The sequence below is a fragment of the Dama dama genome, chromosome 5, assembly GCF_033118175.1.
Source record: "Dama dama isolate Ldn47 chromosome 5, ASM3311817v1, whole genome shotgun sequence".
Classification (NCBI taxonomy): Eukaryota; Metazoa; Chordata; class Mammalia; order Artiodactyla; family Cervidae; genus Dama; species Dama dama.
The window spans coordinates 110,264,232-110,289,371 of NC_083685.1; the positions used below are offsets into that span (position 1 = coordinate 110,264,232).

The 25,140-nt window shown below is 53.0% G+C and overlaps 1 protein-coding gene across 1 annotated transcript; it reads right to left on the reverse strand.

The window, feature by feature from the left end:
• Positions 1 to 1,968: 1,968 nt before the first annotated feature.
• TNS4 (tensin 4) lies at positions 1,969 to 25,133 on the reverse strand. The gene is made up of 13 exons (XM_061143969.1): positions 25,003 to 25,133; positions 20,678 to 21,206; positions 14,017 to 14,440; positions 12,479 to 12,903; positions 10,214 to 10,300; positions 9,759 to 9,884; positions 8,233 to 8,325; positions 8,063 to 8,140; positions 6,833 to 6,904; positions 5,807 to 5,975; positions 4,964 to 5,032; positions 4,676 to 4,702; positions 1,969 to 4,162 (listed from the first exon to the last, which is right to left on the reverse strand). Exons 2-13 carry the CDS (start codon positions 21,114 to 21,116, stop codon positions 4,021 to 4,023), a joined length of 2,151 nt encoding a protein of 716 aa, XP_060999952.1. The 5' UTR covers positions 21,117 to 21,206; positions 25,003 to 25,133; the 3' UTR covers positions 1,969 to 4,020.
• Between the last annotated feature and the right edge of the window lie 7 nt (positions 25,134 to 25,140).

Consider the following 25,140-nt stretch of genomic DNA (forward strand, 5'->3'; position numbering starts at 1 on the left):
AGGATGAAGATAAAAGAGCAGAGGTGAGCTGCTTGAGCCTCCTGGGGGAGATGAGTATGGGGGAGGTAGCTGGTCAGATGAGATAGGGCTGAGGGTATTTCAGCTCTCTGGGGAGTTTGCTCAGTAGTTGGAGTGGAGGCACGGGTCAGGGTACTCGGGAATCTGGGTTTTGAGTAAAGGTCAGTGGCACAGGGCGTGGGGCTGCCATCCTCCCTTCCCATCAACTCCAGCAGCAGCTGGGCTTTGCTGTGGGTCCAGCCATGTGGGACAGACGGGAGTGGGGATTAAATGGGACAAAAGTAAGGGGAAGGCTTTTCTGTAAAGGGGGTGGGTGGAGAAGGTATTGAAATGGAGCGGGACCCTGGGGCCTTCCCAGGACAGGCCTTCTTCCCTAATCTCTGCTTTAACCCCTCTCTGAAGTACCTAGATAACAGTATTTGATGTACACTTCCTAAGTTTACAGATGTGGGAGCCCCCCACGAGACGGAAGACGTTAACTACTTGATGACTATAAGCACAGAGTCCCAGACCTCCTGGAGCCTAAAGACTGATAAAGTTAACCTTTGTGACATCACCCTGTTCCCTCACCATCGGCCAATCAGAGACTTGTGCATGAACTGATTACATACCCTGACCCCCCTGCCTCATCCAGCTTTCAAAAATGCTTTGCTGAGACCCTTCAGGGCACTCTGAGCTTTTTAAGGCATGAGGCACCCATCTCCTTGCACGGCCCTGCAGTAAATCCCTTCTTTGCTCCAAACTTTAATGTTTTGATTTGTTTGGCCTCACTGGGCGTCTGGCATAGGAACCTCTGCTGACAGTATGATGAGGAGAAAGGTGAGGATGGAGAGAGACACTGGGAGGGGTCAGTGAGGAGGGATGGTGTATGTGTGTAGAGAGAACAAGGAGAAAGTGATGGGGTGGGATGGAACATTGAGAAATATGACACTGGGGGAGGCTTAAGACTGGAACCTGCTGCAGAGAAAATGCCTGGATATTCTCCCATGGGTATAAAGACCCCTCCCTTCCCAACTCCTGCCTTGGTGGTTGTCCTTCCTCCCTTCTGCTCTTGTTGGGCTGGCGGCTCTGCCCATCAGCAAAAGTCAAGTGCTCTATTAAATCTTCCTGGAGGAAAGATAAGCTACATAAATGCAGTAGAGGTCGTTACCTCCCATGGACTCAGTCTGTGGCCAGGGAGGGGGCTGAGAGGAGGCCCTTCTGGAACAGCAGCTGGGCAGTGGGAGGGGCGGCAGGGGCTCCTCAATGGTGGGTGGTTCAAATGCATTGGGAGGTCTCTTCACTTCCTCCAGGCAGCCTTTGCCACGGGTCACATAGCCTGAGCAGAACCAGCAGCTCGCCCCTTCCCAAGGCTCTGCAGGAAAGGGGTGCCCTTGCAGCCCTTGTCACCACTTGTGATGGCCTGCCCATCTCGAATCCCTAGCTGCAGCAGGCCTGGAGAGGGCTGGGGGTGGGGTGTTACCCCAGGACTGGAGACAGAACCAGGATGAATGATGAGCCATTCTTCAGGTCACCAGGGTTGGGCTGGTAGCTTGGGGCTCATCTGGATTCAAGGACTCTTCCAGACTTTTCTTGAGCTGTCCATGTTTCACCTACCTCTCCCCACCCTTTGGGAGCCTGAGTGAGATCCTGGAAGCTGGCAGCGATGTCACACGTGCTCACCTCAGGCCCTGGTATGCACAAGACAGCCCGGGCCACCTATCTTCCTACCACAGTGGCAGGAAAGGGGTCGGGAAGAAGGAAAACGGGTATGTCAGACACATGGGGGACACAGAAGAGTTTAAGTGAAGGTTTATGAAGTGGAAGCCGGTGGAGGCTGTCCTGCCATGGCCAGGGGCTGCGAGAGGGGTGTGACACACGTGGTCGTCTCTCAGATCAGCTGCCACCGGCCCAGCCAGGTCCCCTTTTTGTTCAGGTTTCCATCTCTGAGCGGACAGCCCTGAATGTCTCAGGAACAATTCTTGTGCAAAGACAGACACTTTATTCTCCATGAGGGGAGCAACAAGGCATCCACAGATATATGGGGGCGGGGGGCTCTCTGTGACCTTGAGAACTTGGGCACTGTGACCTTGAGAACCTTGTCCAGATTTTGTAGTCTCCGGGGTGGGGCAGTGCCTGACCACAGGCTGGGTGGGCTAGGCTCAGCCAGTCCCGCCAGCCCAGGACCGCTTCAGTCTGGTTTGGTTTCCTGGGTTGAAATAATAACCCTTCAGGCCCAACTTTGGCCAAAGATAATGATTCTCTGGCAAGGCCCCCAGCTGGGCGGGGGCAGGCACTGGTCTTTCATAGAGCAAAAGTGGGCTTCTTCCTTGAGCCTCCTACTGCATTCTCATAGTGTGGTTTCCTTAGGTCCCCAGGTCTGCTAGACAAACAGTTCCAGCTTCTGGGGGTCTTGGTGGAGGTGGGGCGGGAAAGACCGCCCACTTCTCCAAGCCTCTTGGGGGTAGCTGCCTGTTTGCATTCTTGACTCTCTGCTGCCCTCATGTGGCTATAAGGCCAGTTGCCGCCCCAGCACTGCGCAGGGCAGCGCGCGCGCGCGCGCACGTGTGTGTGTATGTGTGTGTAGGACTAGCAAGGCTGGGGCTGAGGCAGAACCAGAGAGCTGGCCCTTGTGTCCATTCTAGTGAGCAGGGGCTCTCACTGTCCCCACCTCCGGGTCTGGGTGACACAAGTAACACTAGGGCAGCTGAGACACACTTGCTTATGAGAAATTGAAAGAAGAGATGGAACTGATGCTCATTTTCAATGGAGGGGACTAGACATCAAGATCTTAAGGACAGCTGGATCATCTTTTTTGACCACGAGGGCAAGTGCCCACGTGCTTACCTGCTGAACAACCATGGCCACGTTGGCCTGTAGAATCCAGGACAGGCGGATCTAGCTCTGTCCTGGGAATAGCAGCTCAAGAAGCTGTCAAGGAAATGGGGAAAGGAACAGATGAGGAGGGAAAGAGAGTCAGTCCATCCCTCCTTTGGTCCTTGTGCGTGCATACTAAGTTGCTTCAGTCATGTCCGATTCTTTGTGACCCTACGGACTGTAGCCCACCCGGCTCCTCTGTCCGTGGGATGCTCCAGTCAAGGATACTGAAGTGGGTTGCCATGCCTTCCTTCAGGGGGTCTTCCTGACCCAGGAATCGAACCTGCGTCTCCTGCATCTCCTGCACTGTAGGCGGATTATTTACTGTTGAACCATCGGGGAGACCCCCTTTGGTCCTCAATCCTTGCCAACCACCTGCTTTCAGGCCGGCCTCTGGCCATGGCCCCTGGGTCCCTACCCAGCACCTGCTGTTTGCCATGAAACGAGGGTCACAGGTCTCTAGCTCAAGCTGCTGTGTTGGTAGTGTCCAGACTGACAGAGTCAGGAGTCTTCAGAGGTTATTTTCACGGGGGGGTCTCAGATGTGGGTCTGCTTCAGAATCACAGGGAGCTTATTAAGATACCCACAGATGTCCCAGACGAACAGCTGATCGTGTCTGTTGCCTCCTTTTGTTTTTTTAAAGTATCCTTTTAAAACATTTATTTATTTGTTTACCTTTGGCTGCACTGGGTCTTCACTGCTGTGTACAGGCTTTCTCTAGTTGTGGCGAGGCAGGGGTTACTCTCTAGTTGCAGCGTGTGGGCTGCTCACTGTGGTGGCCTCTCTTGTTGCAGAGCACAGGCTCTAAAGCGTGGGCTCAGTAGGTGTGGAGCTTGGGTTTAGTTTCTCCATGGCATGTGAAATCTTCCCCGACTAGGGGTCGAACCCCTGTCCCCTGCATTGGCAGGCAGATTCTTAACCACTGGACCACCAGGGAAGTCCTGCTCCTTTAAGGCTGAAGAGACTGAACCCCGGGAGGGAAGGGGGTCTGGATGAAGGTTGCTGCTGAAGGTCATAGTGAGTTCAAGGGTTTCAACCTGGTACTGGTCCATCAGTGTAGTGAGAGGCTTCTTGCTCAGGGAAGAGGGGGGGATCCTGGGCAAGCCCCTTGGGATGTCTGGGAAGGCACACAGGAAGCTCCCTCCCCTACATCCTTTCTGGGTCCTGTAGCAGAGCACCCACCAGACTGATGACCTGCGAGGCCGGCTGGAGCGTGTCATACTCCGCGAAGAGGTGGCACACATTTTCCTGGGACTCGGTCTGGCTCTTGGCCACAAACCCAAAGATCCTGATGGGAGAGGAGAGCCTTGGTGAGGAGAGCCCAGGGGGGCACAAGACTGGGAGCTGGGGAACTCAGCCCTTCCCCAACCCTTCCCCAGCCCAGCACCTCCTTCCTGCCCTTCCCCGGCCCAGCACCTCGTCATGATGGGAGCTCTCCTAGGGGGAGGACGTGCCTCCTCCGTCAGACTGGGAGATCCCTAAGTCTAGGATCTGGGTTTCTCTTCTTTGGAATGGGGGCCCCTGAGGACAGGACCTGTGTATTCCCCAGCAGACTGGAGGGTCCCTCCAGACTAAAACCTGTGCCTCCCTGAGAAGACGGAGCTCCCAGGCTCATGTCCGCCCCATTCAGACAGGTGGCTCCCAGAGGGCCGGGGCCTGTGCTGTCCATCAGCAAACCCATGGGCTCTTAAGGTCAGCCTGGGGCCTCCCTCCTTCCCTGACTCCCTCCCCGTGTTGGGTCCGGGCCCTGCCCCAGGGAGACCTCTCATGGTGACTGATTGAGTGGATAGGAAGGCCTTACCGAGAGGGCTTGCAGTATTTCTGCCACCTGTGGGAGAGGAACAAAGACAGTTCTGGGTACCGATTCTCTGCTCCATTTCACAGAACTCCAGCTGAGCACCGCGGGGTGGGAGGAGCTAATAATGGCCAGCTGTGTTTCCTCTATCCCCATCGTGCTCCCCTCCCCTCATTCTGTTGCTCCTCACCCCTTGGGGTTCAGAGGCTCTGTCTGGGACCCTGATCCCAGAGTCAGGGGGCAGTCAAAAGGCCCCTGGCTGGCCTTTTCAGTCTGGCCCAGACTTGAACTTACTTCCGCTGCTCGGGATCCATGCCACAGAATCGGAGGGTGGCGAGGGGGTAATGGCGCCGGAAGAACACCCTGGGAGGAGGCGGGGAGAGAAGGGGAGCTGGTGAGAGCCCGCCCCAGCATCCTGCCTCACCTCCATCATCTCCAACTTGAGCCTCCTAGTTCCATGACCCCTGACAGCCTGCTGTGACCTTTTCACTGCTGGACCTGGGCACGTGTTTGTATCTCTCTCCTTTCATGAAGGTCAGATATCTGTCTTGTGTCTTATGTGTTGGGGTTTTCTACCAACCCACCCAATCACCCACTGTGTCATTTAATGATTTGAGGGTAGAAATTGCTAGAGGAGGGCATGGAAACCCACTCCAGTATTCTTGTCTGGAGAATCCCACAGACAGAAGAGCCTGGTGGGCTACAGTCCACGGGATCACAAAGAGTCAGACATAACTGAAGCAACTAAGCACGCAATTACGGCTGGCCATCTCTTATTCCTCCAGCCCAGGGCCAGGATCTTGCTGGACTGAATCCCTGAGCCTGGGAAGGAGTGATCTCATTGGTCAGCCAGAGTCTGGCCTACAGGAGATGTTCCATCAGTGGATACAGATTTAATCAGTGCCCAACGACTGCTGTTAATTCCAAATCCATCAGTCATGATGAAGCGGCAGGAAGTCATTGCACTGAGGCCCAGAGAAGGCAGAGAACTTGTTTGGAGCCACTCAGCACATCACTGGCCTCACTGGGTCCAGGAGCCTGAATTCCAGTTCCACCACCACTCTAGAGCCACCTCAGCCATCCCCTCCAGCTCACCCTGCCCAGCCCTGCAGCCCCTGGACGAGGGAAGTCCCTTACTTCCTCTGGACGTCGGTCAGGGTGATGCCCTGCTCGGTGACTTTGAAGTGGACCACGGTGGGCGTGGGGAGGACATCCCTCTCCAAGGTGGCCGAGATGGCCTTTTCCACGGCCAGGGCTCCGCTCAGGGTCTCCACGCTCACAGAGCTCAGATACAGGGCATGGCAACCTGGGGGGCGGGTGCAGATACTGCGTTGGGGCCCTGCCAGAATCCACTGGGTGAGTGGAGGTCACCCAGGTCCTGCTGTCCCTCTGCCCAGAGCTGGGGAATAAGGGTGCCATCCTGTATGGGGAATCTAGCAGGCTTCCTCTTTGAGCCATCAGGCGGGTAGGTAGGGACTGTGTGAGTGACTGAAATTTGGGGCTGACCCCAGAGGACTTTGGGGTCATCTGTTGTTTGCATCACTCTGGTCTCTGGCCCTCCAGCAGGGGGCAAGGAGGGGATGTTGCCCTGTGTGTAGGGGTGTCCTTCTGCCCCATGGCTGGTGCTTCCCCCACCTCTACCCCTCACCCACAACCCCAGAGCCCTGGCTCCTTGCTGAGAGAAGAGAGAGTAGACAGGAATGGGGAGGGGGCCTTTGTGCTCAGGACACGGAATAGGAGCTGTCACTCACCCAAGTGCTGACCCATGCCTGGCCCTTGGATGTGATGAAAAGTGACCCTTCCCATAATAAACTGCCCCCAGGACTCACACCTGACACTCCACGGAGGATGCCCTCTCCAGGACCAGGCCCTTCAGACCCAGAGAGAACCTAGCTCATCCATGTGTGCACCCCGTATGCGGGATGGGCTCTAAGCCTCACCACACCCGCCCTCCTCTCCTGCCCCTCTTCCTCCTGGCCTGCTGCCCTGAGCCTCTCATCTCCTGGTTTACAGGCAGAGGGAAGAATGTGGCACCTTGTTAAAGATGGAGAAATAAAGCTGCAATGGGAAACACGTGTGGACCTGCGTGTGCCTGCACAGGGCTGGGAGGTGCCCTGGGGCGGGACACAGCCAAGCCTTCCCCCCACCCTGCCCCCCACTCACCCGCAGATTTCTTCAGACAGGAGGCCTGGCCATCTGCAGAGGGGTCTGAGGCCCCGTCTCCACCTCCCAATTCTGAGCCAAAGCAAAGGAACAGGCCCCCAGGGGCGTGGTGCAGTCAGTGGACCCCCGTCCTTGGAACAGGCCTCATTCAGCCCTTCGAACAGGTCCCACCTCCGCCCCCACCTTCAGGAAGTGACTTGGCTGAGAAACCAGGTGTGATTCCTGTAATTAGGCAATCGGAGCTGCCCTGGGCTCCCCTAAAGCCTAGCTGGCAGATTTTTTGATCCCTCCTTCCCCCTCCCACCTCTGGCCCCTGGACTGTAGTAGCAACCTGGCCTCAGAGGCCCCTGACCTCCTGCTTGTTTTTTTTTTTTTTTTTTTTTTTGCAGAAAGCAGGGAGGCTCTCGCCATCACCACACCTGGGGCTCCCTCGGCCTTGACTCCTCCCCCTGAGCCCCCCTACAGCTCTCCTGCACACCCTGAGATGTGGGTGCACCTGGTGTGCTGGGCTGTAAGCTCTGGAGAGGGCTCCCTGACTTGGACTGGAGGTTTGACTCTGTGCCCTCGGGGAAGTTACTTAATGCCTCGAATCTTCCTTTTCTTTCTTTGGTTCTTCCTGAATTTCACACATTGATCATTTCTTGGTTCTCATAATTCTCTTCCTTGAGTTTCATGAAACAGCTGTCTGTACCTTTGTGCTCTGTCAGCTCCCTGAACACTTTGGAACAAGACAGCAAGGGAGACTTGGGTTCAGATTCGACCCTTTCTTTTCTTATCTGTGAAATGGGGACGGCAACAGCAATGACTACTTCACAGGGTTGGAGTGAGGTGTGAATGGAGGAGGGGAGGCCCAGTAAATTTTGGACCTGGAAGTAAAAACCAAACCTGGCCAAATGGGCAGATTTATGCTTCTTTTCTCCTCTCCGAAACAGAGCTGCTATTTCTCAAACATCAACTCAGCACCAGGCGTTGTGCCAAAAGTCTTGCCTGAGCTTTTTCATTTCACCCCCCACCCAGCCTAGAAGCAGGTATGATGCTAACTGTGCCCATTTCATAGAGGAGGAAACAGAGGCTTAGTGAGGTTGACCTTCTCAGATGCTCACAGCTAGGAGGTAGAGAGAGATGTGGATGGACTCCAGAGCATGCACTTTTCACTGGGACACTAACATGATCCCTAAGTAAGGTGAGAGGTGACCCCTGAGAACGAACAGGCGTGGAGCCCCAGCCCACCTTTCTGCGGGATGATGAGTTTGCAGGGCAGGGCCAGGGCCATGATGGAGTGCTGGCACACGAAGGCAGAGAGGCTCCCTGTGAGGAAACAGAAGCCCTGCATCAGGAGCCTTCCCCAGGCCACCTACCCTGCCTGGAAGGGGCCTGAGGGCTGGAGAGGCTCAGCTCACCGAAGTAGGGTTCCTCGTCTGCTCCTTTGAGATGCACCCCTTTGGCGGAAGACTCGATGAGGAAGTGGCGAATGAGGTCACTGCTGTCCTCGCCTGGTCAGAGAAAGCATGTGGATGGAAGTGCAACCTGTTTCCTGACCCGCCTCTTCCAGTCCATCCAGAGGTTAACTTGTCCATCCCCCTGCCTCTGGGTGGGACTGCAGGTAGGTGTCCTATCCTCGAGGCCTCACATGAAGGAGGTGCCGACATCTTTGCTCAAAGCGTTCTGTGTCCAGTAAGACACAACCGAGTGACTTAGTATGCACACGTGCAATTCTTTTTTCAGGAGACCTTGCTCTTGGTTTCAATAACTCTTGGGCTGGGTTTCCCGCTCCCCCTACCTGCTCCCTCCCAGGTGCTATTATTCTCCATCAGATGGTTCCTGCTGGCGCCAGGCTGGCCTTGGGAGGGGGGGACCACGCCCCTGGCCTCTTCTCTGCCAGCCCACAGCTTCCTGCTTTCTTTGGACTCCTTGGCAGGGCTTCCTTGATAACTAACGCTGCCCAGAGGTCACTTTCTTATTTGAACAGAGAGGTGTGGTGTAGAGAATGTGGACTTGGGGTTTTTATCCTCTTGTGCTATTACTTGCTGGGTCAGCGGTCATTAACTCCCTCTGGGAGTTGTCAGTTCCCTTATCCATTCCTTGTGTAAGAGCTACAATCCTGGGCCTTCGATGAAGGGCTGTAATGCAGCCCTTCCAGGAACCCTGTAATGCAATGGTCTGTTCCTATCTCTGTCCTCCATGAGGTTTCACTGGTGCCTTGCACAGTGTCTGGGTAGGGTGGATGCTCTGTCCACACGTGTTGTGTGCAAGACCACAGGGCCTAAGCTAGCACACACGTTATTGTCATTCAGTCACTCAGTTGTTTCTAGCTCTTTGGGACCCCATGGACTGTAGCCCCCTAGGCTCCTCTGTCCATGGAATTTTTCAGGCACGAATACTGGGAGTGGGTTGCCATTTCCTGTTCCAGGGGATCTTCCCAACCCAGGGATCGAACACAGGTCTCCACGTCTCCTGCATTGCAGGTGACTTTACCACTGAGTCACTGGGAAAGCTCATAAAACCCAGTATTTACTTATAAAAATAAATTGAATTCATGGGGGGAAAAAATCAAACTTTATAAACTTGATGTAAAATGTTACTAGTTACTTCTTATTTGAGAAAAACAGACCAAACCAAAAAGGTCTCATTTTCACACGTTATTACTATATTACAATCTTTTGTGAGAAAGCCGGACTGGACAGAGGTGGATACCAGAAGAGAGCAGGCTGGAGGGGGGCTGGGACACTCCTCTTCTTCCCACCAGAGGGCAGAGCAAGGAGTCTGGGGACTTGGGGACCCTCAATGCTGGGAGACCAAGATTCATCCTCCCAGGATGGGAGGCCCAAGGTCTCCCTGCAAGTGAGCGGCAGAGCTGGGACTGGAACCCACCCAACCCAGGTGCCTCTAAGAAGACTTGATCAAATACACAGACGACCCAGCCTACCTGGTCGGCTCTGGGCAGGTGTGGGGGCCTCCTGCACCTTCAGGGCAAGGCCGAAGGAGCCCCGGTATGAAGAACTGTCCCGCACGATGAAAGCCCCCGGCTCCTCCTTCCTCAGCAGCTCGATGGCTGGAACAATCCTTGGGTCAGAATCAGTCACCATCCCACCGGGACACCCTCCCTGCCTCAGCCCCATTGGGTCCTCATAGAGCAGATGGTACAGAATCGCCTTTGGTCCCCAGGAAGTCCTTTCAGTTGTCTAACCTGCACCGTTTCTGCTACAGTCATTATTTCCTTGGGTCATGGGGTTCGCAGGACACCCCCTTCCCTGGACCCGCCATTTGCCATTCCATTCCCTCCTCTACATGAACCCAGAGCCCCATCTACCCAGTGCAGGGTGATGGGACCCAGACTTGATTCCTGGGTCACTCAGTCCCTGAATCAGGGCTTCATTTTACCTTGTTCTCGGGAGATGCTTGGCTTAAACCAGTATTTAGATGTGTCCATCACAAACTTCATGGTGGGCTGCATGTCCCTGGCAGGACCTGGAGACAGACAGGGGAGGGGAACCCTGTAGGCCGGATAGAGGGGAACTGAGAGACCTTCCCCTTTCTCTGCCCAGTGGTCCCATTCAACCCATCTTCCCCTATCCCTACTCCACTGTATCTCTAGCTCCCTAAAGGGGCAAAATCTGTCAGAAGAATCCCAGAGCTTGGTGCCATCTAGGAGTCTACCCTTGTATCCTTGGTAATGGATCACAAACAAATAGATTAAAAACTCAATTCAATGAGAAACAGTTTCTTAAATTGAATACTATTCAGTAGAGACAGAAACGGGATAAATAAAATATTCTGAGATGCATCATTTGCTTGATTTCATGTTTTCTTCCCCTTTAATAATCCTGTGAGTTTCTTGGTGGGGGGATGGATGTTCAGTTTGCAAAAGAAAATGAAAGAAAAGGAGAAAGGAAAGGAAGACAGCAGATCTGGGCAGAAGAGCATCCAGGAGTCAGGAGATGGAGTTGGACTCTGATCTGGGACGTCTCTTTCCCTCTTGAAACCCAGAGGGAACTGAGTGAACCAGAAGTCCCGTGAGGGTCTTTAATGCTCCAACAGCTCGGAAATGAAACTGAATGTTGTCTTGAGAATATTTTGCGGAATTTGCTAAGATCCCAGGGATAGTGAGTGATTATCTGGGCATCACCAATTCCGGATGGTGATATCACCAGGCCAAATAAATGTGCTCTTTGAGATGTGAAAGTGCCCCCCATTTCCCTGGGACCCTAATGGTTGGATGGCATCACCGACTCAATGGACATGAGTTTGAGCAAACTGCGGGAGACAATGAAGGACAAGGAAGCCTGGCTGCAGTTCATGGGGTCGCAAAGAGTTGGACTCAACACAGTGATGAACAACAACAAAGGCAGAGAGCAGTGGTTCTCGGTTTCGGCATCTTGAAAAGGTGTATTACTGCCAGTTGAGAATAACTGATTATAAAAAATGTACTGATATCTGCAAACGATTTGTCCTAGGAAAATGTTCAAAGCATACTTGTCACCTCATTTTCTCTTGTTCTCATTGACATGACTTCGTGGGTGGGAGCAAGCAGCAGGCTAGAGTGAGCATTTCACACCCCCCAGGAGTACCTTGATGTCTGTAGCCACGCTGAGAGCCCGGGAGGGAGATGACTGAGCCACAGGCAAGCAGCCTCCTGTCCTTGGGGCTCAGTGGGGGGCTCTGCTCCTGGGAGAAAGGTACCCCAGGGTGCTAAGGGTTAGCCTGTGTTTACTGCTTTGGGCTCTGGCTGGCTTTGTTCTTTTTGGATGCCTGTAGTTGCTGACTGCAGGGAGGAGGGTGGTTGCTGTTTTGTGGTTTTTAGCTGTCTGAATTGGAATGCATTGTCTCCGTTACCCTGGCCTTCCCCTGTCTGTGTTCGTCACCCACCAACGTCAGAGTTAGGACTGACTCGCCCTCTCCCTCTCCTGGGTTAATCACCCAGCCTGCTGCTTCCATATCCTGAGGGTCTCCTGGCTCTGTCCATTCTCCTCCACCCTCTGCCTCGCCCTGGACCACTTCGTGATGAAAATCCAAACAGAACCAAATAAAAACTGCTCTCCCTGCCAGGCCAGGCCCTGCAATTCATCTGCCGTGCAGCTGCCAGAGTGATGGATGGAGCATGCGCCTCTGAGTCCATCACTCTCTGGTTTGAGAGTCTCTGAGGGTCTCCTGGTCCCTAAAGGTTAAAGTTTACTCTTCAGCTTGGTGTTCATGGTCTTTCCCAATCTGGCCCCAAGTTACTCCCAATGACCTCACCCTGCACCCAACATCCCAGTCATTTCCTAAACATGCCATGTGCTTCCACACCTTCATACCTCTGGCCCGGCTGTTCCCTCTGCTGGGGCAGCCCTTCCTCTCCTGCTCTGGCCATGAACTTTTGATCCACTTTTTGGCCTCCCCACTTCTCCAGGTAAAAAGGCTCACTTCTTCCTCTGTAGCCTCACAAGACTCAGAACATCTCTTTACTTCTGTGTTTATCCTACTCTGCAGTAACCCTTTGGGTTTTTCCCCTCTCCTTCTAGACTGTGTCCCTACTAAGTGGCACAGTGCTTGGGAGACAGTAGGTACTTAATCAATGTACTGACCTGCTCTTGAGGAAACACATTTGCCTGTTCTCCATTAGCCAAACCTTACAAAGCGTGAGGTATTGATTGGTTTACAACTTACCCTCCGGGGATGTGGTGGGAGGGGCTTCTGGGAGGGTCTGGCTGTGGCTCCTGGGGGCTGGACAGGGCGTGCTGGAGGAAGTAGCCCCAGGGCGAACAAAGTCCTGGGGTCCTGGGGTCCTCTGGGATGGGGGAGATCCTGGCTCTGGGAAACCATTGATCAGCACGATGGGTATGTCCACCATGGAGTTAGTGATAGATGGCGGGCAGCTGCTGGCATGTTCCTTGGCCAGAGGTGGGGAGCGGGTTGCTCTGGGCTGGCCCATGCTTGGGGTGGCGTTGCTGGGGACCTGGAGGTCACAGGCTCTCATATACGGGGACACTGGACCAAGGCTGTGGAGGCTGGAGGAAGAGCTGGTGGGGCTTTCCAAGGATCTAGAAGATGACTGATGGCTGGAGATGCTGGAGTGGAGGAGGGACTGGCTGCTGCAAGGGGGGAGAGGGCCAGAAAGGCAGAGTGTTTGGAGGTGGGAGTGGATTGTCTGGGGCCAGAGCTGGGCTCCAGAATGTAGTGATGTAGGTGCCCATGGCTTTGGTCAGAAAACTGCATACTTCACCCATCCGTGCCCCCCCCAACCCCATCCCCAGAGCCCATTTGACCCCTAAGGGATGCTGAAGGATACAGGAGTGTACCTGCAATGTACGGTCTGTGGTTAATTTAAGTAGCCCTGGGCTTCCCCCTGCAAGTCTCATGTCTTAGGCTGGACTCTGTTGCCCCTGCCTTCCCAGCCAGGTGATCCAACCTAGTTGTCATACCAGCCATCTTCCCTACCTGCCCACCCCAAGCATTCCCAAGAGTCAGGCACATAGGCTGGACCTGGGCTGGACTCTGTCCGTGACTGATGGAGAGGGAATTCTCCAGCTGGAGGAAGAGAAAGAGGCCAGCTCTGCGGCCAGCCAGGCTTCTCTCTGGGCTCAGAGGCCCATGCCAATGCATGGCCGTGGAATCCCAGTCTCCTTGCCAGGGACTGTCTGGGCACAGTGGCTTTGGAGTTGGTATGGGGGACAGAGGTCCTGTGGGTTGGTCTTCCAGGGCAAGATGGGTGAGTGTGTGGCTCTGCTCAGAAGCCTACAGAGAACTGGGCTAGGGTGATTGTAAATAATACCCCACCAGGTTTGCTTCCTTCCTGCTAGGTTCTGCCAGGAACAAAGATGAAGGAAGCTTTTCCCAGACCCTTGATTCTGTTTATAGTCTGTGTTTTGTTTTTTTTTTTTAAACAAATCTTCCTACAGATGGGCTGTAGGAGGGCTGGACAGGATACAGGTGAGCCTCATTAATGCAGTAGTTCTTTTCCTAGGAGGTAAATAGAAGTCTAGATTTTCCTATATTGAATGATACTCTAAATGCTTGAGGAAAGCTTGAGAGCCAAATGGTATAAAAGAGAACCTTCATTTTTATTTTTGGTACAGTCCCAGATTTTGCTCAGAAAGAGCAGGGTGTCTGATTTAGGATGTGTGTGTGTGTGTGTGTGTGTGTGTGTGTGTGTGTGTGTGTGTGTGATGAAGGCAACATCAGAAGCTGTAGTGGGAGTTACCTACCTTCCAAACACATAGCTGACATCAGACGCTGGGCTGCCTGACAGCATGGAGACCCTGCTGCCCAGCTGTGGGCCCTGGCCCCCCAGCCCCTTCTCCAAGCTTGGGGAAGCCACCAGTGGGGAGCCCAAGCCATGGGGGCCTGAGGTCTTACTCCCCATGCCAGGAATGGAGATGCTGGGAGATGCTGGGGGGTGAGAGGAGGGAGCTGCTGAGGAGGGAGCGGGGTGCTGGTGCCCCCTGCCCTGGCTCCCGGAGAAGATGAGGCTCTCGCTGCTGCTTCGGGTCTCTCTGGGGAGGTCTCTGGAAAGGAGAAGGCCGCCAGCGTGTGGGGAGCCGAAGGGTGGGGTGACAGATGGGCTGCAGGAGCTCCGCGGGCCGTCGTGGCACCTTGTCCTGGTGGAGGTCACCTCGATGTACTTTATATCTTTGGGGAGAGAAGCAGAGCATCGGTGAAACCAGGGAGCTTGGACTCGCAGAACAAGGATGCTGGAAGAGTCCTCAAGGCCATCTGGTCTCTTCTTTCTCAGAGAGTGCTGCGCTGGGCTTAGTCACTCAGTCGTGTCCGGCTCTCTGCGACCCCATGGACTGCAGCCCACCAGAGGAGCCTAGTGGGCCTCAGTCCACCAGGATTCTCCAGACAAGAATACTGGAGTGGGTTGCTGTGCCCAGGGGTCCCGCCTGGCAGGCAGATTCTTTATAGTCTGAGGTACCAGGTAAGCCCACATATATATATATTTAAAGGAGCTTCCTAGATGGTGCTCGTGGTAAAGAACCCTCCTGCCAATGCAGGAGACATTAAGAGACGTGGGTTCGATCCCTGGGTTGGGAAGATCCCCTGGAAGAGGGCACAGCAACCCACTCCAGTATTCTTGCCTGGGGAATCCAATAGACAGAGAAGGCTGGCAGGCTACAGTCCATGGGGTCACAAAGAGTGGGACACGACTGAAGCGACTTAGCACGCATATATTTAAAAATTTTGGCTGTGCCCCATGGCATATGGGATCTTTGCACCCCAACCAGGGATCAAACCCATGTAACCTGCAGTGGAAGTGAGGAGTCTTAACCACTGGACCACCACCCTTTCTTATACAGATGAGGAAACTGAGGCCCAGGGAGATGTTTGTTGGAATCAGGATCAGCCTCCAGCTTCACCTTCAGGGACCAGTTTCAATGTCACCCTCTCTGTGACAACTGCCCTTGGGTGGAGAGAGACAGTGACATGAACACGGGTTTTGGAGTCAGACAGACCTGGGTTTCAAATCTGGCTCTGCCCCTTGCTCTCTGAGAGCTAGACCAAGTGACTTGACCACCTAGAGCCTCAGTTTCCAGGCCTGTAGAATTGGATGGCTATACCCAGCCTCTTGGTGTTATAGTAAGGATGAACTGAGATGAATGTAGGTGGCACAGCACAGCGTTGGGCACATAGTAAGCCCTTTAAAACTGAGAGATCCTCTCCTTCATGTGTGTTTCACTCCCCAGCCGGAAGGACTGCACCGGTCACATCTTGAGATGCCTCTATTTACTCAGGCCAGTGAAAGTGGTTTCTATGTCTGTGCCTGCAATGGTGCCAGTTAGATCAGACCCTCCAGGGGTGGGCCCAGGCCTCAGGGTTTTAGCTTAGCTCCCTAGGTATTTCCATTGTGCATTGGACTTCATCGCTGTGGTCCCCAGCCCTGCAGCACCCCTTCACCAGGGAGCTGGGAGATTGTGCAGAATCTCCAGCTCCACCCTAGGCCTACTGAATCAGTATCTGCATTTTAGCAAAATCCCAGGGGAGCTGGGTGCACCTTGGAGTTTGACAAGTCAGCGTTAGGGTTCACTTGCGTGGAGAACTCCCTGGGGGCAGGGCTTGCCTGCCTTACTGAGCTGTAGACTCTTAGCACCCGAGGCTGCTGACTCACTCTGATGCTCTTTCATTCCCCAGGGGGGGCACCTAAGACTCTTGTTCCTCCTTGGAGTGGGGCGCCCTCTGGTTCTCCCCAGGGGGGAATGGGGACCTCTCCTCCTGACTTGGGGGAGGGGAGCTGTTTTCGGTGCTGTTCTGGGAAAGGTGGTGAACGATGCGGGTCATTGAGCTGCTCCCTTCTAGAGGGTTGTGAGTCCTGCCTCTGGCTTCCCAGGATGAAAACTAGGGCAGAGTCAGTGGGAAACTGTACCCTCATCTCCCATCTGCCAGCCTCCCAACCCCTTGGGCTCTGGTGCATGCACCAACCCCCCTCACCACCTCTGAAGTCCCTGCCTGCCCCAGCCCGCTCCAGGCTAGGACCTTCTGGCCCTGCTCATGGTTACTGCCTCTGTCTGAGCCTGCTTGGGCTGGGTAGGGGTGGAGGATTGCATCAGATGGAGGGGGGAGGCTGGCAGGTCAACCTGTGCATGCTGTCCCAGGGGATGGAGGAACAGGCCTGGCTTTGTCGACAAACAAACCTAGGTGTAAGTCTTGGCTTTGCCACTTTCCCGCAGAGAATCATCAGGTAATTTTCCTAATTGCTCTGAGCCTCAGTTTCCTCATCTGTAAAGTGAGGCTCTAAAACCAACCTCCCAAGATTCCGGTAAGGATGAGATACACTGATGAACAGGGCCTGGAGCCTGGTCCATGGTGGGCTTTGAAGAGCGTCTCCTGCCTGCCTGCTTTTGGGGGGCAGTATTGGCCAGTTGGCTAATACTCTGGCTAAGGTGGGAGTTCCACTGCTGAGGGCGAGAGAATATTTGGTACAATGTATTGTGGGCTCTGAAAGGGAAGTTTTGGAATGGGGTCGATTCTTCTGCAAGGTTGGCAAGCATGACTTTTTTAAAAAAAAAAAAAAGGTCTTTATAGTATTCATGGGCTTCCCTGGTGGCTCAGATGGTAAAGAATCTGCCTGCAATGAAGGAGACCCGGGTTCAATCCCTGGGTCAGGAAGATCCCCTGGAGAAGGGAATGGGTACCCACTCCAATATTCTTGCCTGGAGAATTCCATGGACAGAGGAGCCTGGTGGACTACAGTCCATGGGTTCACGAAGAGTCGGACACGGCTGAGTGACTAACACTTTCACTTTCACTGTGTTCATGCTCATAATCCTCTCAAACCTCAAGACCACCCTTATGCCAGCAGGGACTGCTTTTACAGTGCAGGAAACTGAGGCTTGGAGAAATGGAAGGGTAGAGCTCAGATTTACTGCGCCTTTTACAACAAAGGCTGGTATTTACTGAGCACTGTGGGCCAGCATTGCCACAGGCATATTGCCTGTGTTAGCTCATCTAACCCTCATGACAACTTGACTGAGGTAGGAAACATTCTTAATTCCATGTCAGATGAGAAATCAAGGCTCTGAAACGTTGAGGAGGGACTTCCCTGGTGGTCCAGTAGCTAAGACTCCATGCTCCCAATGCAGGGCCCTAGATCCCGCAGGCCACAGTTAAAGATCCCATATGCCGCAGTGGAGATCGAAGGTCCCGCGTGCTGCAACTAGGAGCAGCCAAACAAATACATGAATAGTGTCACAGGAAGGGTTGAGGAAGCTGATCCCTGCTCCCGTGCTCTGTCTTTAGGGAGCTCCTCCACCGAGACAGGCTCCTCAGGACCCTTTGCCAAGGCCTTGCCTGTAAGTAGGTGCTCAGCTGCTTTGGGGAGGGCCTCCCGTCCTGATGAAGACAGACCAAAGGCCTAGCTGAGGGAACGAGAAAGAGCAAGCAGACTCGGGCAGGAAGGGAGGGAGGAGTCCTGGAGCTGTGAGTCACTCCCGCTGCTGTAGCCTGGCCTCGAGGTGGATGTGGCTGGGGTGATGGGGCCCCCGCCCCATCACCTGCGTGCAGTTGCTGTTTACAGGCCCGTGGGGCAAGTCTGAGCAGTGCTGGGTGGATGCAGGCACCGGCACCAGGCCGGGTGGGTGGAGGGGGGCCTGTGTGGGTGGGGGGCGGGCAGACGGTTATTAAACACCCTTCACTCGGGATTGGCAAACTGCCTTGCCTGGCAGAAATTCTGGAAAATAAAATGGGGGCCTGTTCCAAAGATGGGGAGGGGTGGCAGAGGCGGGGATATGGTGTTTGCTTCTAGAAGCTGTGTTCCCTGGGGGTGGTGGATACAAGCCTGCTCCATGCTACCACGCCACCCCTGGCCCACCTCTGGTTAATCTGAAGAAAGGTCAGCAAAGAGGCAGAGGCAGAGAAGCTGGAGGAGGGGGGTGGGCAGCGGGGGTGGGGTGGGTGGTGCTGTGTAAACTCAGTGAAGCCCTGGAGGGCAGAAAACTTGCTCCGAGGAAGAGAGAAAAGTTAGAATATGGACTTTGGAGCCCAGAGGCCTGGGCTTTGAGCTGACCTACCACTCACTAGCTGTGTGACTGTGGCCATCACTTCCCCTCCCTGAGCCTCAGTCTTCTCCTCTGTAAATGAGGTTTCCACTATTTCCTTCCCAGGGTAGACGCTGGGATCATGCTTACAAAAATCCTTCCATACATTTTTAAGGGAGGGATCGATATAGGATAGCCAGTGTTTAACTTTTGATTCTGCCAAGTTGGGACAAAGAGAAGCCGTGAACGTCTGTTAGCATCATAATTACAGAACATCTTCCACTCAACACGCCAAAAGTAGGATGAGTGAGACTGCAGACAGTCGGGCCCTGAACACCGGATACATTTGGCTGGGTGAAACTCACTGAGAGGCTGTGGGCCGGTGAGAGCTTTGTCACCAGGAATGGTGGTCTCAGGGGACAGTTTTGGGAGGGAGGTGCAATCACCACAGTGACAGGCAGGCTCTTGCTATTCTTGTGATGGCAGAGAACTTTCCAACAGGGAGCTGACCCTCTGGATATGCTAGGAGGTAGTGAGCTCCCAAGCATCACTGGTGTCCAGGCAGAGATAAGAGGAGAGGATTTTTAGAAATTCCATCAAGGGAAGCTAGGTGGCTTCATCAGGACCCTGGGACCACTGCTGCCCTCTGGCGCCCCCTGCTGCCAAGAGTCTGGTGGTCGCATCCTCACAAGGGCAGGTTGTGCCTAGGGCATCTGAGAAGGCTGACTACTGCCCATCGGTCCCTTGGAGGAAGGGCCCTGTTGTCAACACCCCAACCCCATACATGTGCACCCAATCCAGAGACTGCTCTCACCCCAGTTGGCCTTGAGTGCATGGAAGCCCTGCCTTGGGGCATGAGCATTAAAGTCCTGGGTTTGCTCCTGCCAGTGATAATTAGGCCCAAGCTATCTTTCCTGCAGAGACATGCCCAAGACTGGCCTTAAGAAGCAAAAGACTGTTGAGGGATGGCGGTGGTTCATTTAACAGGCCTGGCAGGCAATGCTCTGGGGGCAGGAGCAGAAGGCCAGCTAGAACCCAGGAACCCAGGTGCCAGAGGACCTGGGTGCTGGGCTCACCTCCACCCCAGGGTCTGAAACTGTCCTGGAGCTGGTCCTAAATGCAACTCCAATGTTGACTATAAACAGCCACCACCGATCATGACCTATAGTGTCCCAGAATTTGTGATAAATACCCACCGAATGTTATTCTTTTTAATCCGTGCAACACCCTTTGAGGTGAAAACTCATCTCTGTTTTATAGAAGAAGAATCTGAGATACAAAGAAGTGTAAGCAGCTTGTTTAAGGTTTGCCTGACTCCAGTGATTAGGCTACACTGGCCTTTCACTCAAGTCCATCAACCAAGTCTTTTCATTTGTAAAATGAGGATAAAATATTCATCTTACGGAGGTGGATTGAAGGGATCAAATTATTATTATCAAAGGTTAAATTATTATTATCAAAGATTCAATTATTAACTGCTCAACACACAAGTGCCTGGGTAGAATGATAAATGCTCAATAAGCAGAAATTCTCCTGGATCCCATCTCTAATCCTCCCTGTATCCCCTAGCCCACACTGATTGTTTAAACCCCTGGAGGCCTCAGTCTTCCAGCCTGTCTCATGGGGCTGCTGCTCCATGATCCTCATCCTCAATGAATACTTGAAATTCTTTGGGAAACTGAAGCCAGATGCAGAGATTTCTGGACAATCGTGGAGGTGGTGGTATCTTGGAGTTGGCTTGAACTAGCTCAAAGAAGCTGACTGTTAAATTTTCAAGATTTTTTTCAGCTGGTTGCTAAATGATATAAGCATTGTAAGTTAATATAGTTTGATGCTTTAGGCAATACTAAAGAGTAAACTATATAAATTTACAATGTAATGATGTATTAAAAACAAAAGTAATAAATACTCAAAAATTCATCATGTTCTAATTATTTTACTATGTCTATACTTGAAGTTATTTACATCTATTGTTACTGGTGAGGTGAAAATACTATTCTTATAAAAATTTCAGGGGACCAAGTTAGAACCTAAAGAGAGATACTACAGAAGATTAAGATTCAGGGACCACACATTTATCAAGCTCTTATTTATGCATGGCATTGTATAGTATTCTTACCTGCATTAGCTTATTTTAATTCTCTGAGAAATTACATAAAACAGGTATCCATCACTTTCCAAACTCAAGAACCAGATAGAATTGGACAGTGAGAACTATTTATATTTATCCCTTGTATACAGCAGAGGAAACAGAGAGGTTAAGAAACTTGTTTACAGCCGCACAGCACTCCCCAACAGGACATTGTTCTCCGTTCCTCTGATTTGATAGAAAATTCCTTCCTCATGAGGACTGGTCCCCAAGCCCTCTTCCCAGCACTGTGCCCCAGTTCCTTACCCAAGGCTTCAGGCTCTTCTTTCTTCTTCCTCAAGGTAGTGCTCTGGGTGGGCTGGGCCTCGGGGCCACCAGGCCCTGGAGGGAGCAGCTGGAAGGTGGGGTCCAACTCCAGAATCATCTGGTTGAGGCTCTCCAGTGAGAAGTCAATGTAGGCGTCAAGGTCCTCCTGAGCCCCTGAGACCTGCTCCCCTGGGGCCTGCAGGAGGCTGCTGGCATTGGCTCCAGCCTGTGGGGTTGGCTGGAGCCTGCCAGGGGGCCCCTTGCAGGGCATGGGGGCCATCAGGGCCTGCGCTCCCCAGCCTTCCGTGGTGTAGTAGGGACACTGTGGCGGCAGGCTGGGGCCGGGGGCCGGGTGCAGGACCCTCCTGGGCTCCTCACAGGGAGCCAAGCCGACTGCGGGGCCTCCTGCAAGCATGGGGCTGGACATCACCTGTGACATGTTGAGGGCAGTGACTTGGCGGTTTACCTCTGGCTTCCAGCCAGACTCACATCCCACAGTCGTCACTTGCCAACCGGGAGCTCCTGGGACCTGAAAGAAGCCGGGGGTGGGAACTGAGTAATTTCTGTAGATGAAACCTCTGCCTCCCCTCCCCCTAAACAAAGGCATATTTATTCACTCATTAAAAAGCATGGCTGCTGGAACCAGACTGCCTGGGATTTGCATCCTGGCTCCACCACTTACTAGCTGTGCAACATTGGGGAAGTTAATTAACTTCTCTGTGCTTCGGTTTCCTCATCTATAGAATGAGTTAACATTTATAATATACTTAGAACTTGCCTAGTACATAATAAGCAGTATGCAAGTGATGGATAAATAAAATAATCTCAATAGATGTTTGATGGCTACCTACTGTGTTCCAGCCTTACTTTTAAAATAAATAATAGTTAAAATTTTGGATTCCCAGGAGGTGCTAATGCCAGAGATGTAAGAGACTCAGGTTAGATCCCTGTGTCGGTAAGATCCCCCAGAGGAGGGCATGGCAACCCACTCCAGTATTCTTGCCTGGGAAATCCCATGGACAGAGGAGCCTGGCAGGCTACAGTTCATGGGGTTGCAAAGAGTCAGACACAACTGAAGTGACAGCACAGCACAGCTAATATTCATCGAATAATTGTATGTACCTAGGCTCTGGTGTATAAAACCTTTTAAAATCCTCATAACAACCCTATGAAGTAGATGCTATTATTGTTCCACTTTATAATGGGAGAACTGAGACACAAAGAGGTAAGTAACTTGCCCAAGGTCGTCAGGCCAACGGGTGTCAGAGTAGGATTGGACCCCAGCTGTGTGATGTCAGGGCCCCTGCATTGAGCTGCTACTCAGCGTGAGTCATTTGGTGAGACAGACAGGCAAGCAGGTGAGCAATCACAACAGTGTCATCAGGGAGGAGGGGAATCAGAAGGGACTCAGTGGGCACGGGGAAGGGGAGAGGGGGAGGCAGGGAGAGGGGGAGGCCAGGGAGGACTTCCTGGAGGAAGGGACATGTAAAGGGAGACAAGGATGAAAAACAGGAGCTGGCTGGGCACACCAGATGGGGTGAGGAGGCAGGTGTATGCAGAGGCCTGATGGACCGAGGTGATCACAAGACGTTATTGAGCATCTGGGAAACAGAGAGAACCTAGGGTGAATGGAGAGGAAGTTGGGGTTGGGGAAGCAGGCTGGGCAGACCCTGCAGAGCCTTGCAGGCTGGGTTTGGTAGTGCTGACTCAACCCTGAGGGCAATGGAGAGCCACAGAATAGTTTAGAGCTTAGGAGTGACATCATCAGATGATATTCACTCCCTGGGGGCTCATCTGGGAAAGAGATGTCCCAGGCTTCCTGACTGTGGGAAGTTCTTCCTGTTGTCTAGCCTTAATGCTACATGATAGCAGTTTCTTACAGGAGGTAAGAGGTTCCAAAACAGAGGCTGCCAAGAAAACTGTAAGAAGCTGGGACATGCTGGTTGTGTTACAACTGCCTGCCCTGAGCCTCACCTTCCCCCTGCCCCAGCACTTCCCAACTCCACTTTTCTTTTTTTCCAAGATGCCTCTATTACATTCTGCTTTAGAGTTAGACCTCAGTCTTGGAAAAGTCATTGAGACCAGTCTGGGGCAAACGAAATGAATGCAGACTTCGGAGTCTGGAGATTTGAATTCGAACCCCAGTTCAAACAGTTCCTTAAGGTGTCACTCTGACCCTCAGTTTCCTCATCTGTGAGATGGGAATAAGAATTCCTGTTATATATCCTCCCAGAAGGTGGTGTGGAACCAGTGAGATACTGCTTGTGAAAGCTATCGGACATTTCTAAATGCTACTTAGAAATCAGGGCTTATATAGAATATAATGCCTTCATAACAATAAATAATAATAGCTCCCATTTACTGAGAACTCACCACGTGTCAGGCACTGACTTTCCCTATGATAACTCTTCTAATCCTCTCATAACCTTAGGAAGCACTGCACCCCTATTACCAGTCCATTTTACAGATGAAGATACTGAGATTCAGAGAGGTTAAGAAATCTGTGTCGGCCACACATCCAGAAAAGTGGTAGAGCTGGGTTTCAAACTCAGGCCTGGACTTTAGACCTTTAACTCCTAATATCACATGGAGTTCAAATGCAGAGAAACACCTGAGGTCCAGAGAGGGACTGTGAGTTGCCCAAGGTCACACAGTAAGTTAATGAGAAAAATCAGAACCCTTTTCTACCCCACGGCTCCTGCTAGACCTGCCGCCAGACTTCTCCTTGGCCTGATCCTGGAGGGGGCAGGCATTATCTTAGGCTCGGGAAGCGTGTCTATAAATGGCAGTGAAAGGGAACAAGGAACGGGCCTTCAAGCTCCTTTCTGGGGGCAGCCAAGGACATGGAGCTTTGGCTCCAAGCGCTCTGGGTTTGTTGGGGCAGGATCTCTGCACACCCTGCAGGATTTTTGGCTGTGCCTCAGAGAGGACCTGGGGTCATGGTCTCTGGGGAATGCACTGGGTACCTGGTTCCTTCCCCAGGACTAGGATCCAGGATGTCTGCCTACTGATTTGGAATCTGCTTTTATGCCACCCTGGTCAAGTGTCCTTTCCTCTCTGGGCCTCTGTTGTCCCATCTGTATAATGGGAATGCAATCATAACAGACACTTAAAATGTACTCATTTTGTTTTCTCCATGGTTCTTAGAAGAAGCTACTCTTATAGTGGGACTGGAGAGGTTAAGGGACTTGCCTGAGGTCATACAACCCAGAGCACCCATAGTGGAACTGGGATTTGAACCCAGGTCATCTTGGCTCCTAGTTCCACACTCCGTGCCACTGTTTCATAGATTTAAGATCCATTTCACCTCTCTCTGTCCTTCTGGGATTCTAGAACCCAGTGGGACAGGTATGGGATTGAGCAAAGTTTAGGCAGCCCCTTGGGATTTTCTTTAAGTCTTCTCACTTTTGACTCTACCTGAAGCACCGCCAGACCTCCCAGGGCAGGGGTTGGTCTCACTCCTTTATTCCTGGACACTCTTTCTTCTGTCCCCACCAGCACACTTCTCTAGCTCTTTCCTTCCTGCTCGAAAGGTGAGGGGAGGACCCCTGGGCTCAGCACTGCGTGTGTGCCTGTTGGGGGCTGTAGTGGGTATGGAGGGCTCCAGCCAACTCAGTCTTATTTATAGGTCCTGCCCACCCATGGGACTCAAATCTCCTTCTTTGTTCCCAAGGGCTCTGGAGGCAGGGGGATCCTGATTCCTGGGCAAATCCCCTTGTCAGTTTCATTGCCAGCTTCTTCTCCTGACTCACTCTTTCCCTCCTACAAGCCCAGGGCAGTGGAGAGAGAGGATGGCAGAGGGGAGGACAAGTGTCCTCCAGAGTGCCTCACCTCACCAGCCCAATCCCCTCCCCACCCCACTGCTGAAAGAGAGCCTTCTGATCATCCCGTGGTCCCCACCCAGACCTGGTGAAGCAGATAGGGGCCCGCGGGGCCAGTGAAGGCCTTTCCCTAGCCCTGCTCTGCCCATCCTCTCCCTCCCACACCAGGATTCCTGATGGCCTCTGAATGACCCAGCACGGGGGGGCTCTGAGGGCTCTGGGCTGGCAGGCAGGAGGCCAGGTTCTGGGTCCATTCCCTTCCCAAGTCTTCAGGACCCCGGGCAAACCCCTTCCCCTCCCCAGACCCTGGTTCTCTCATCTGTACACTGAGGGCTACAGATTCAGTTCCCTCAAAGTGCAGAACTTGAGTCTGTGGTCCCGGGACCATCTTATCTGTCTCCACCTTCACTCTGAGCTCCAAGAGAGGAGAAAAACTGGGGACGAGGGCTGGCTGAAGGTGCTGAACCTCCTCCTCTTTTCTCCTTGAAGAACAAAGGTGCCTACCTGGTGTCCAGGGCGAGCAAGACGCTCCTGCCTTCACTCTTGGCTCCTGGGACAGACGAAGTGAGGCGGTCGGGTCAGAGCCCAGGTGAGGAGTAAAGGGAGGCGCCCTTCACCTCCAGCCCCGCCTTAAGAGCAGCC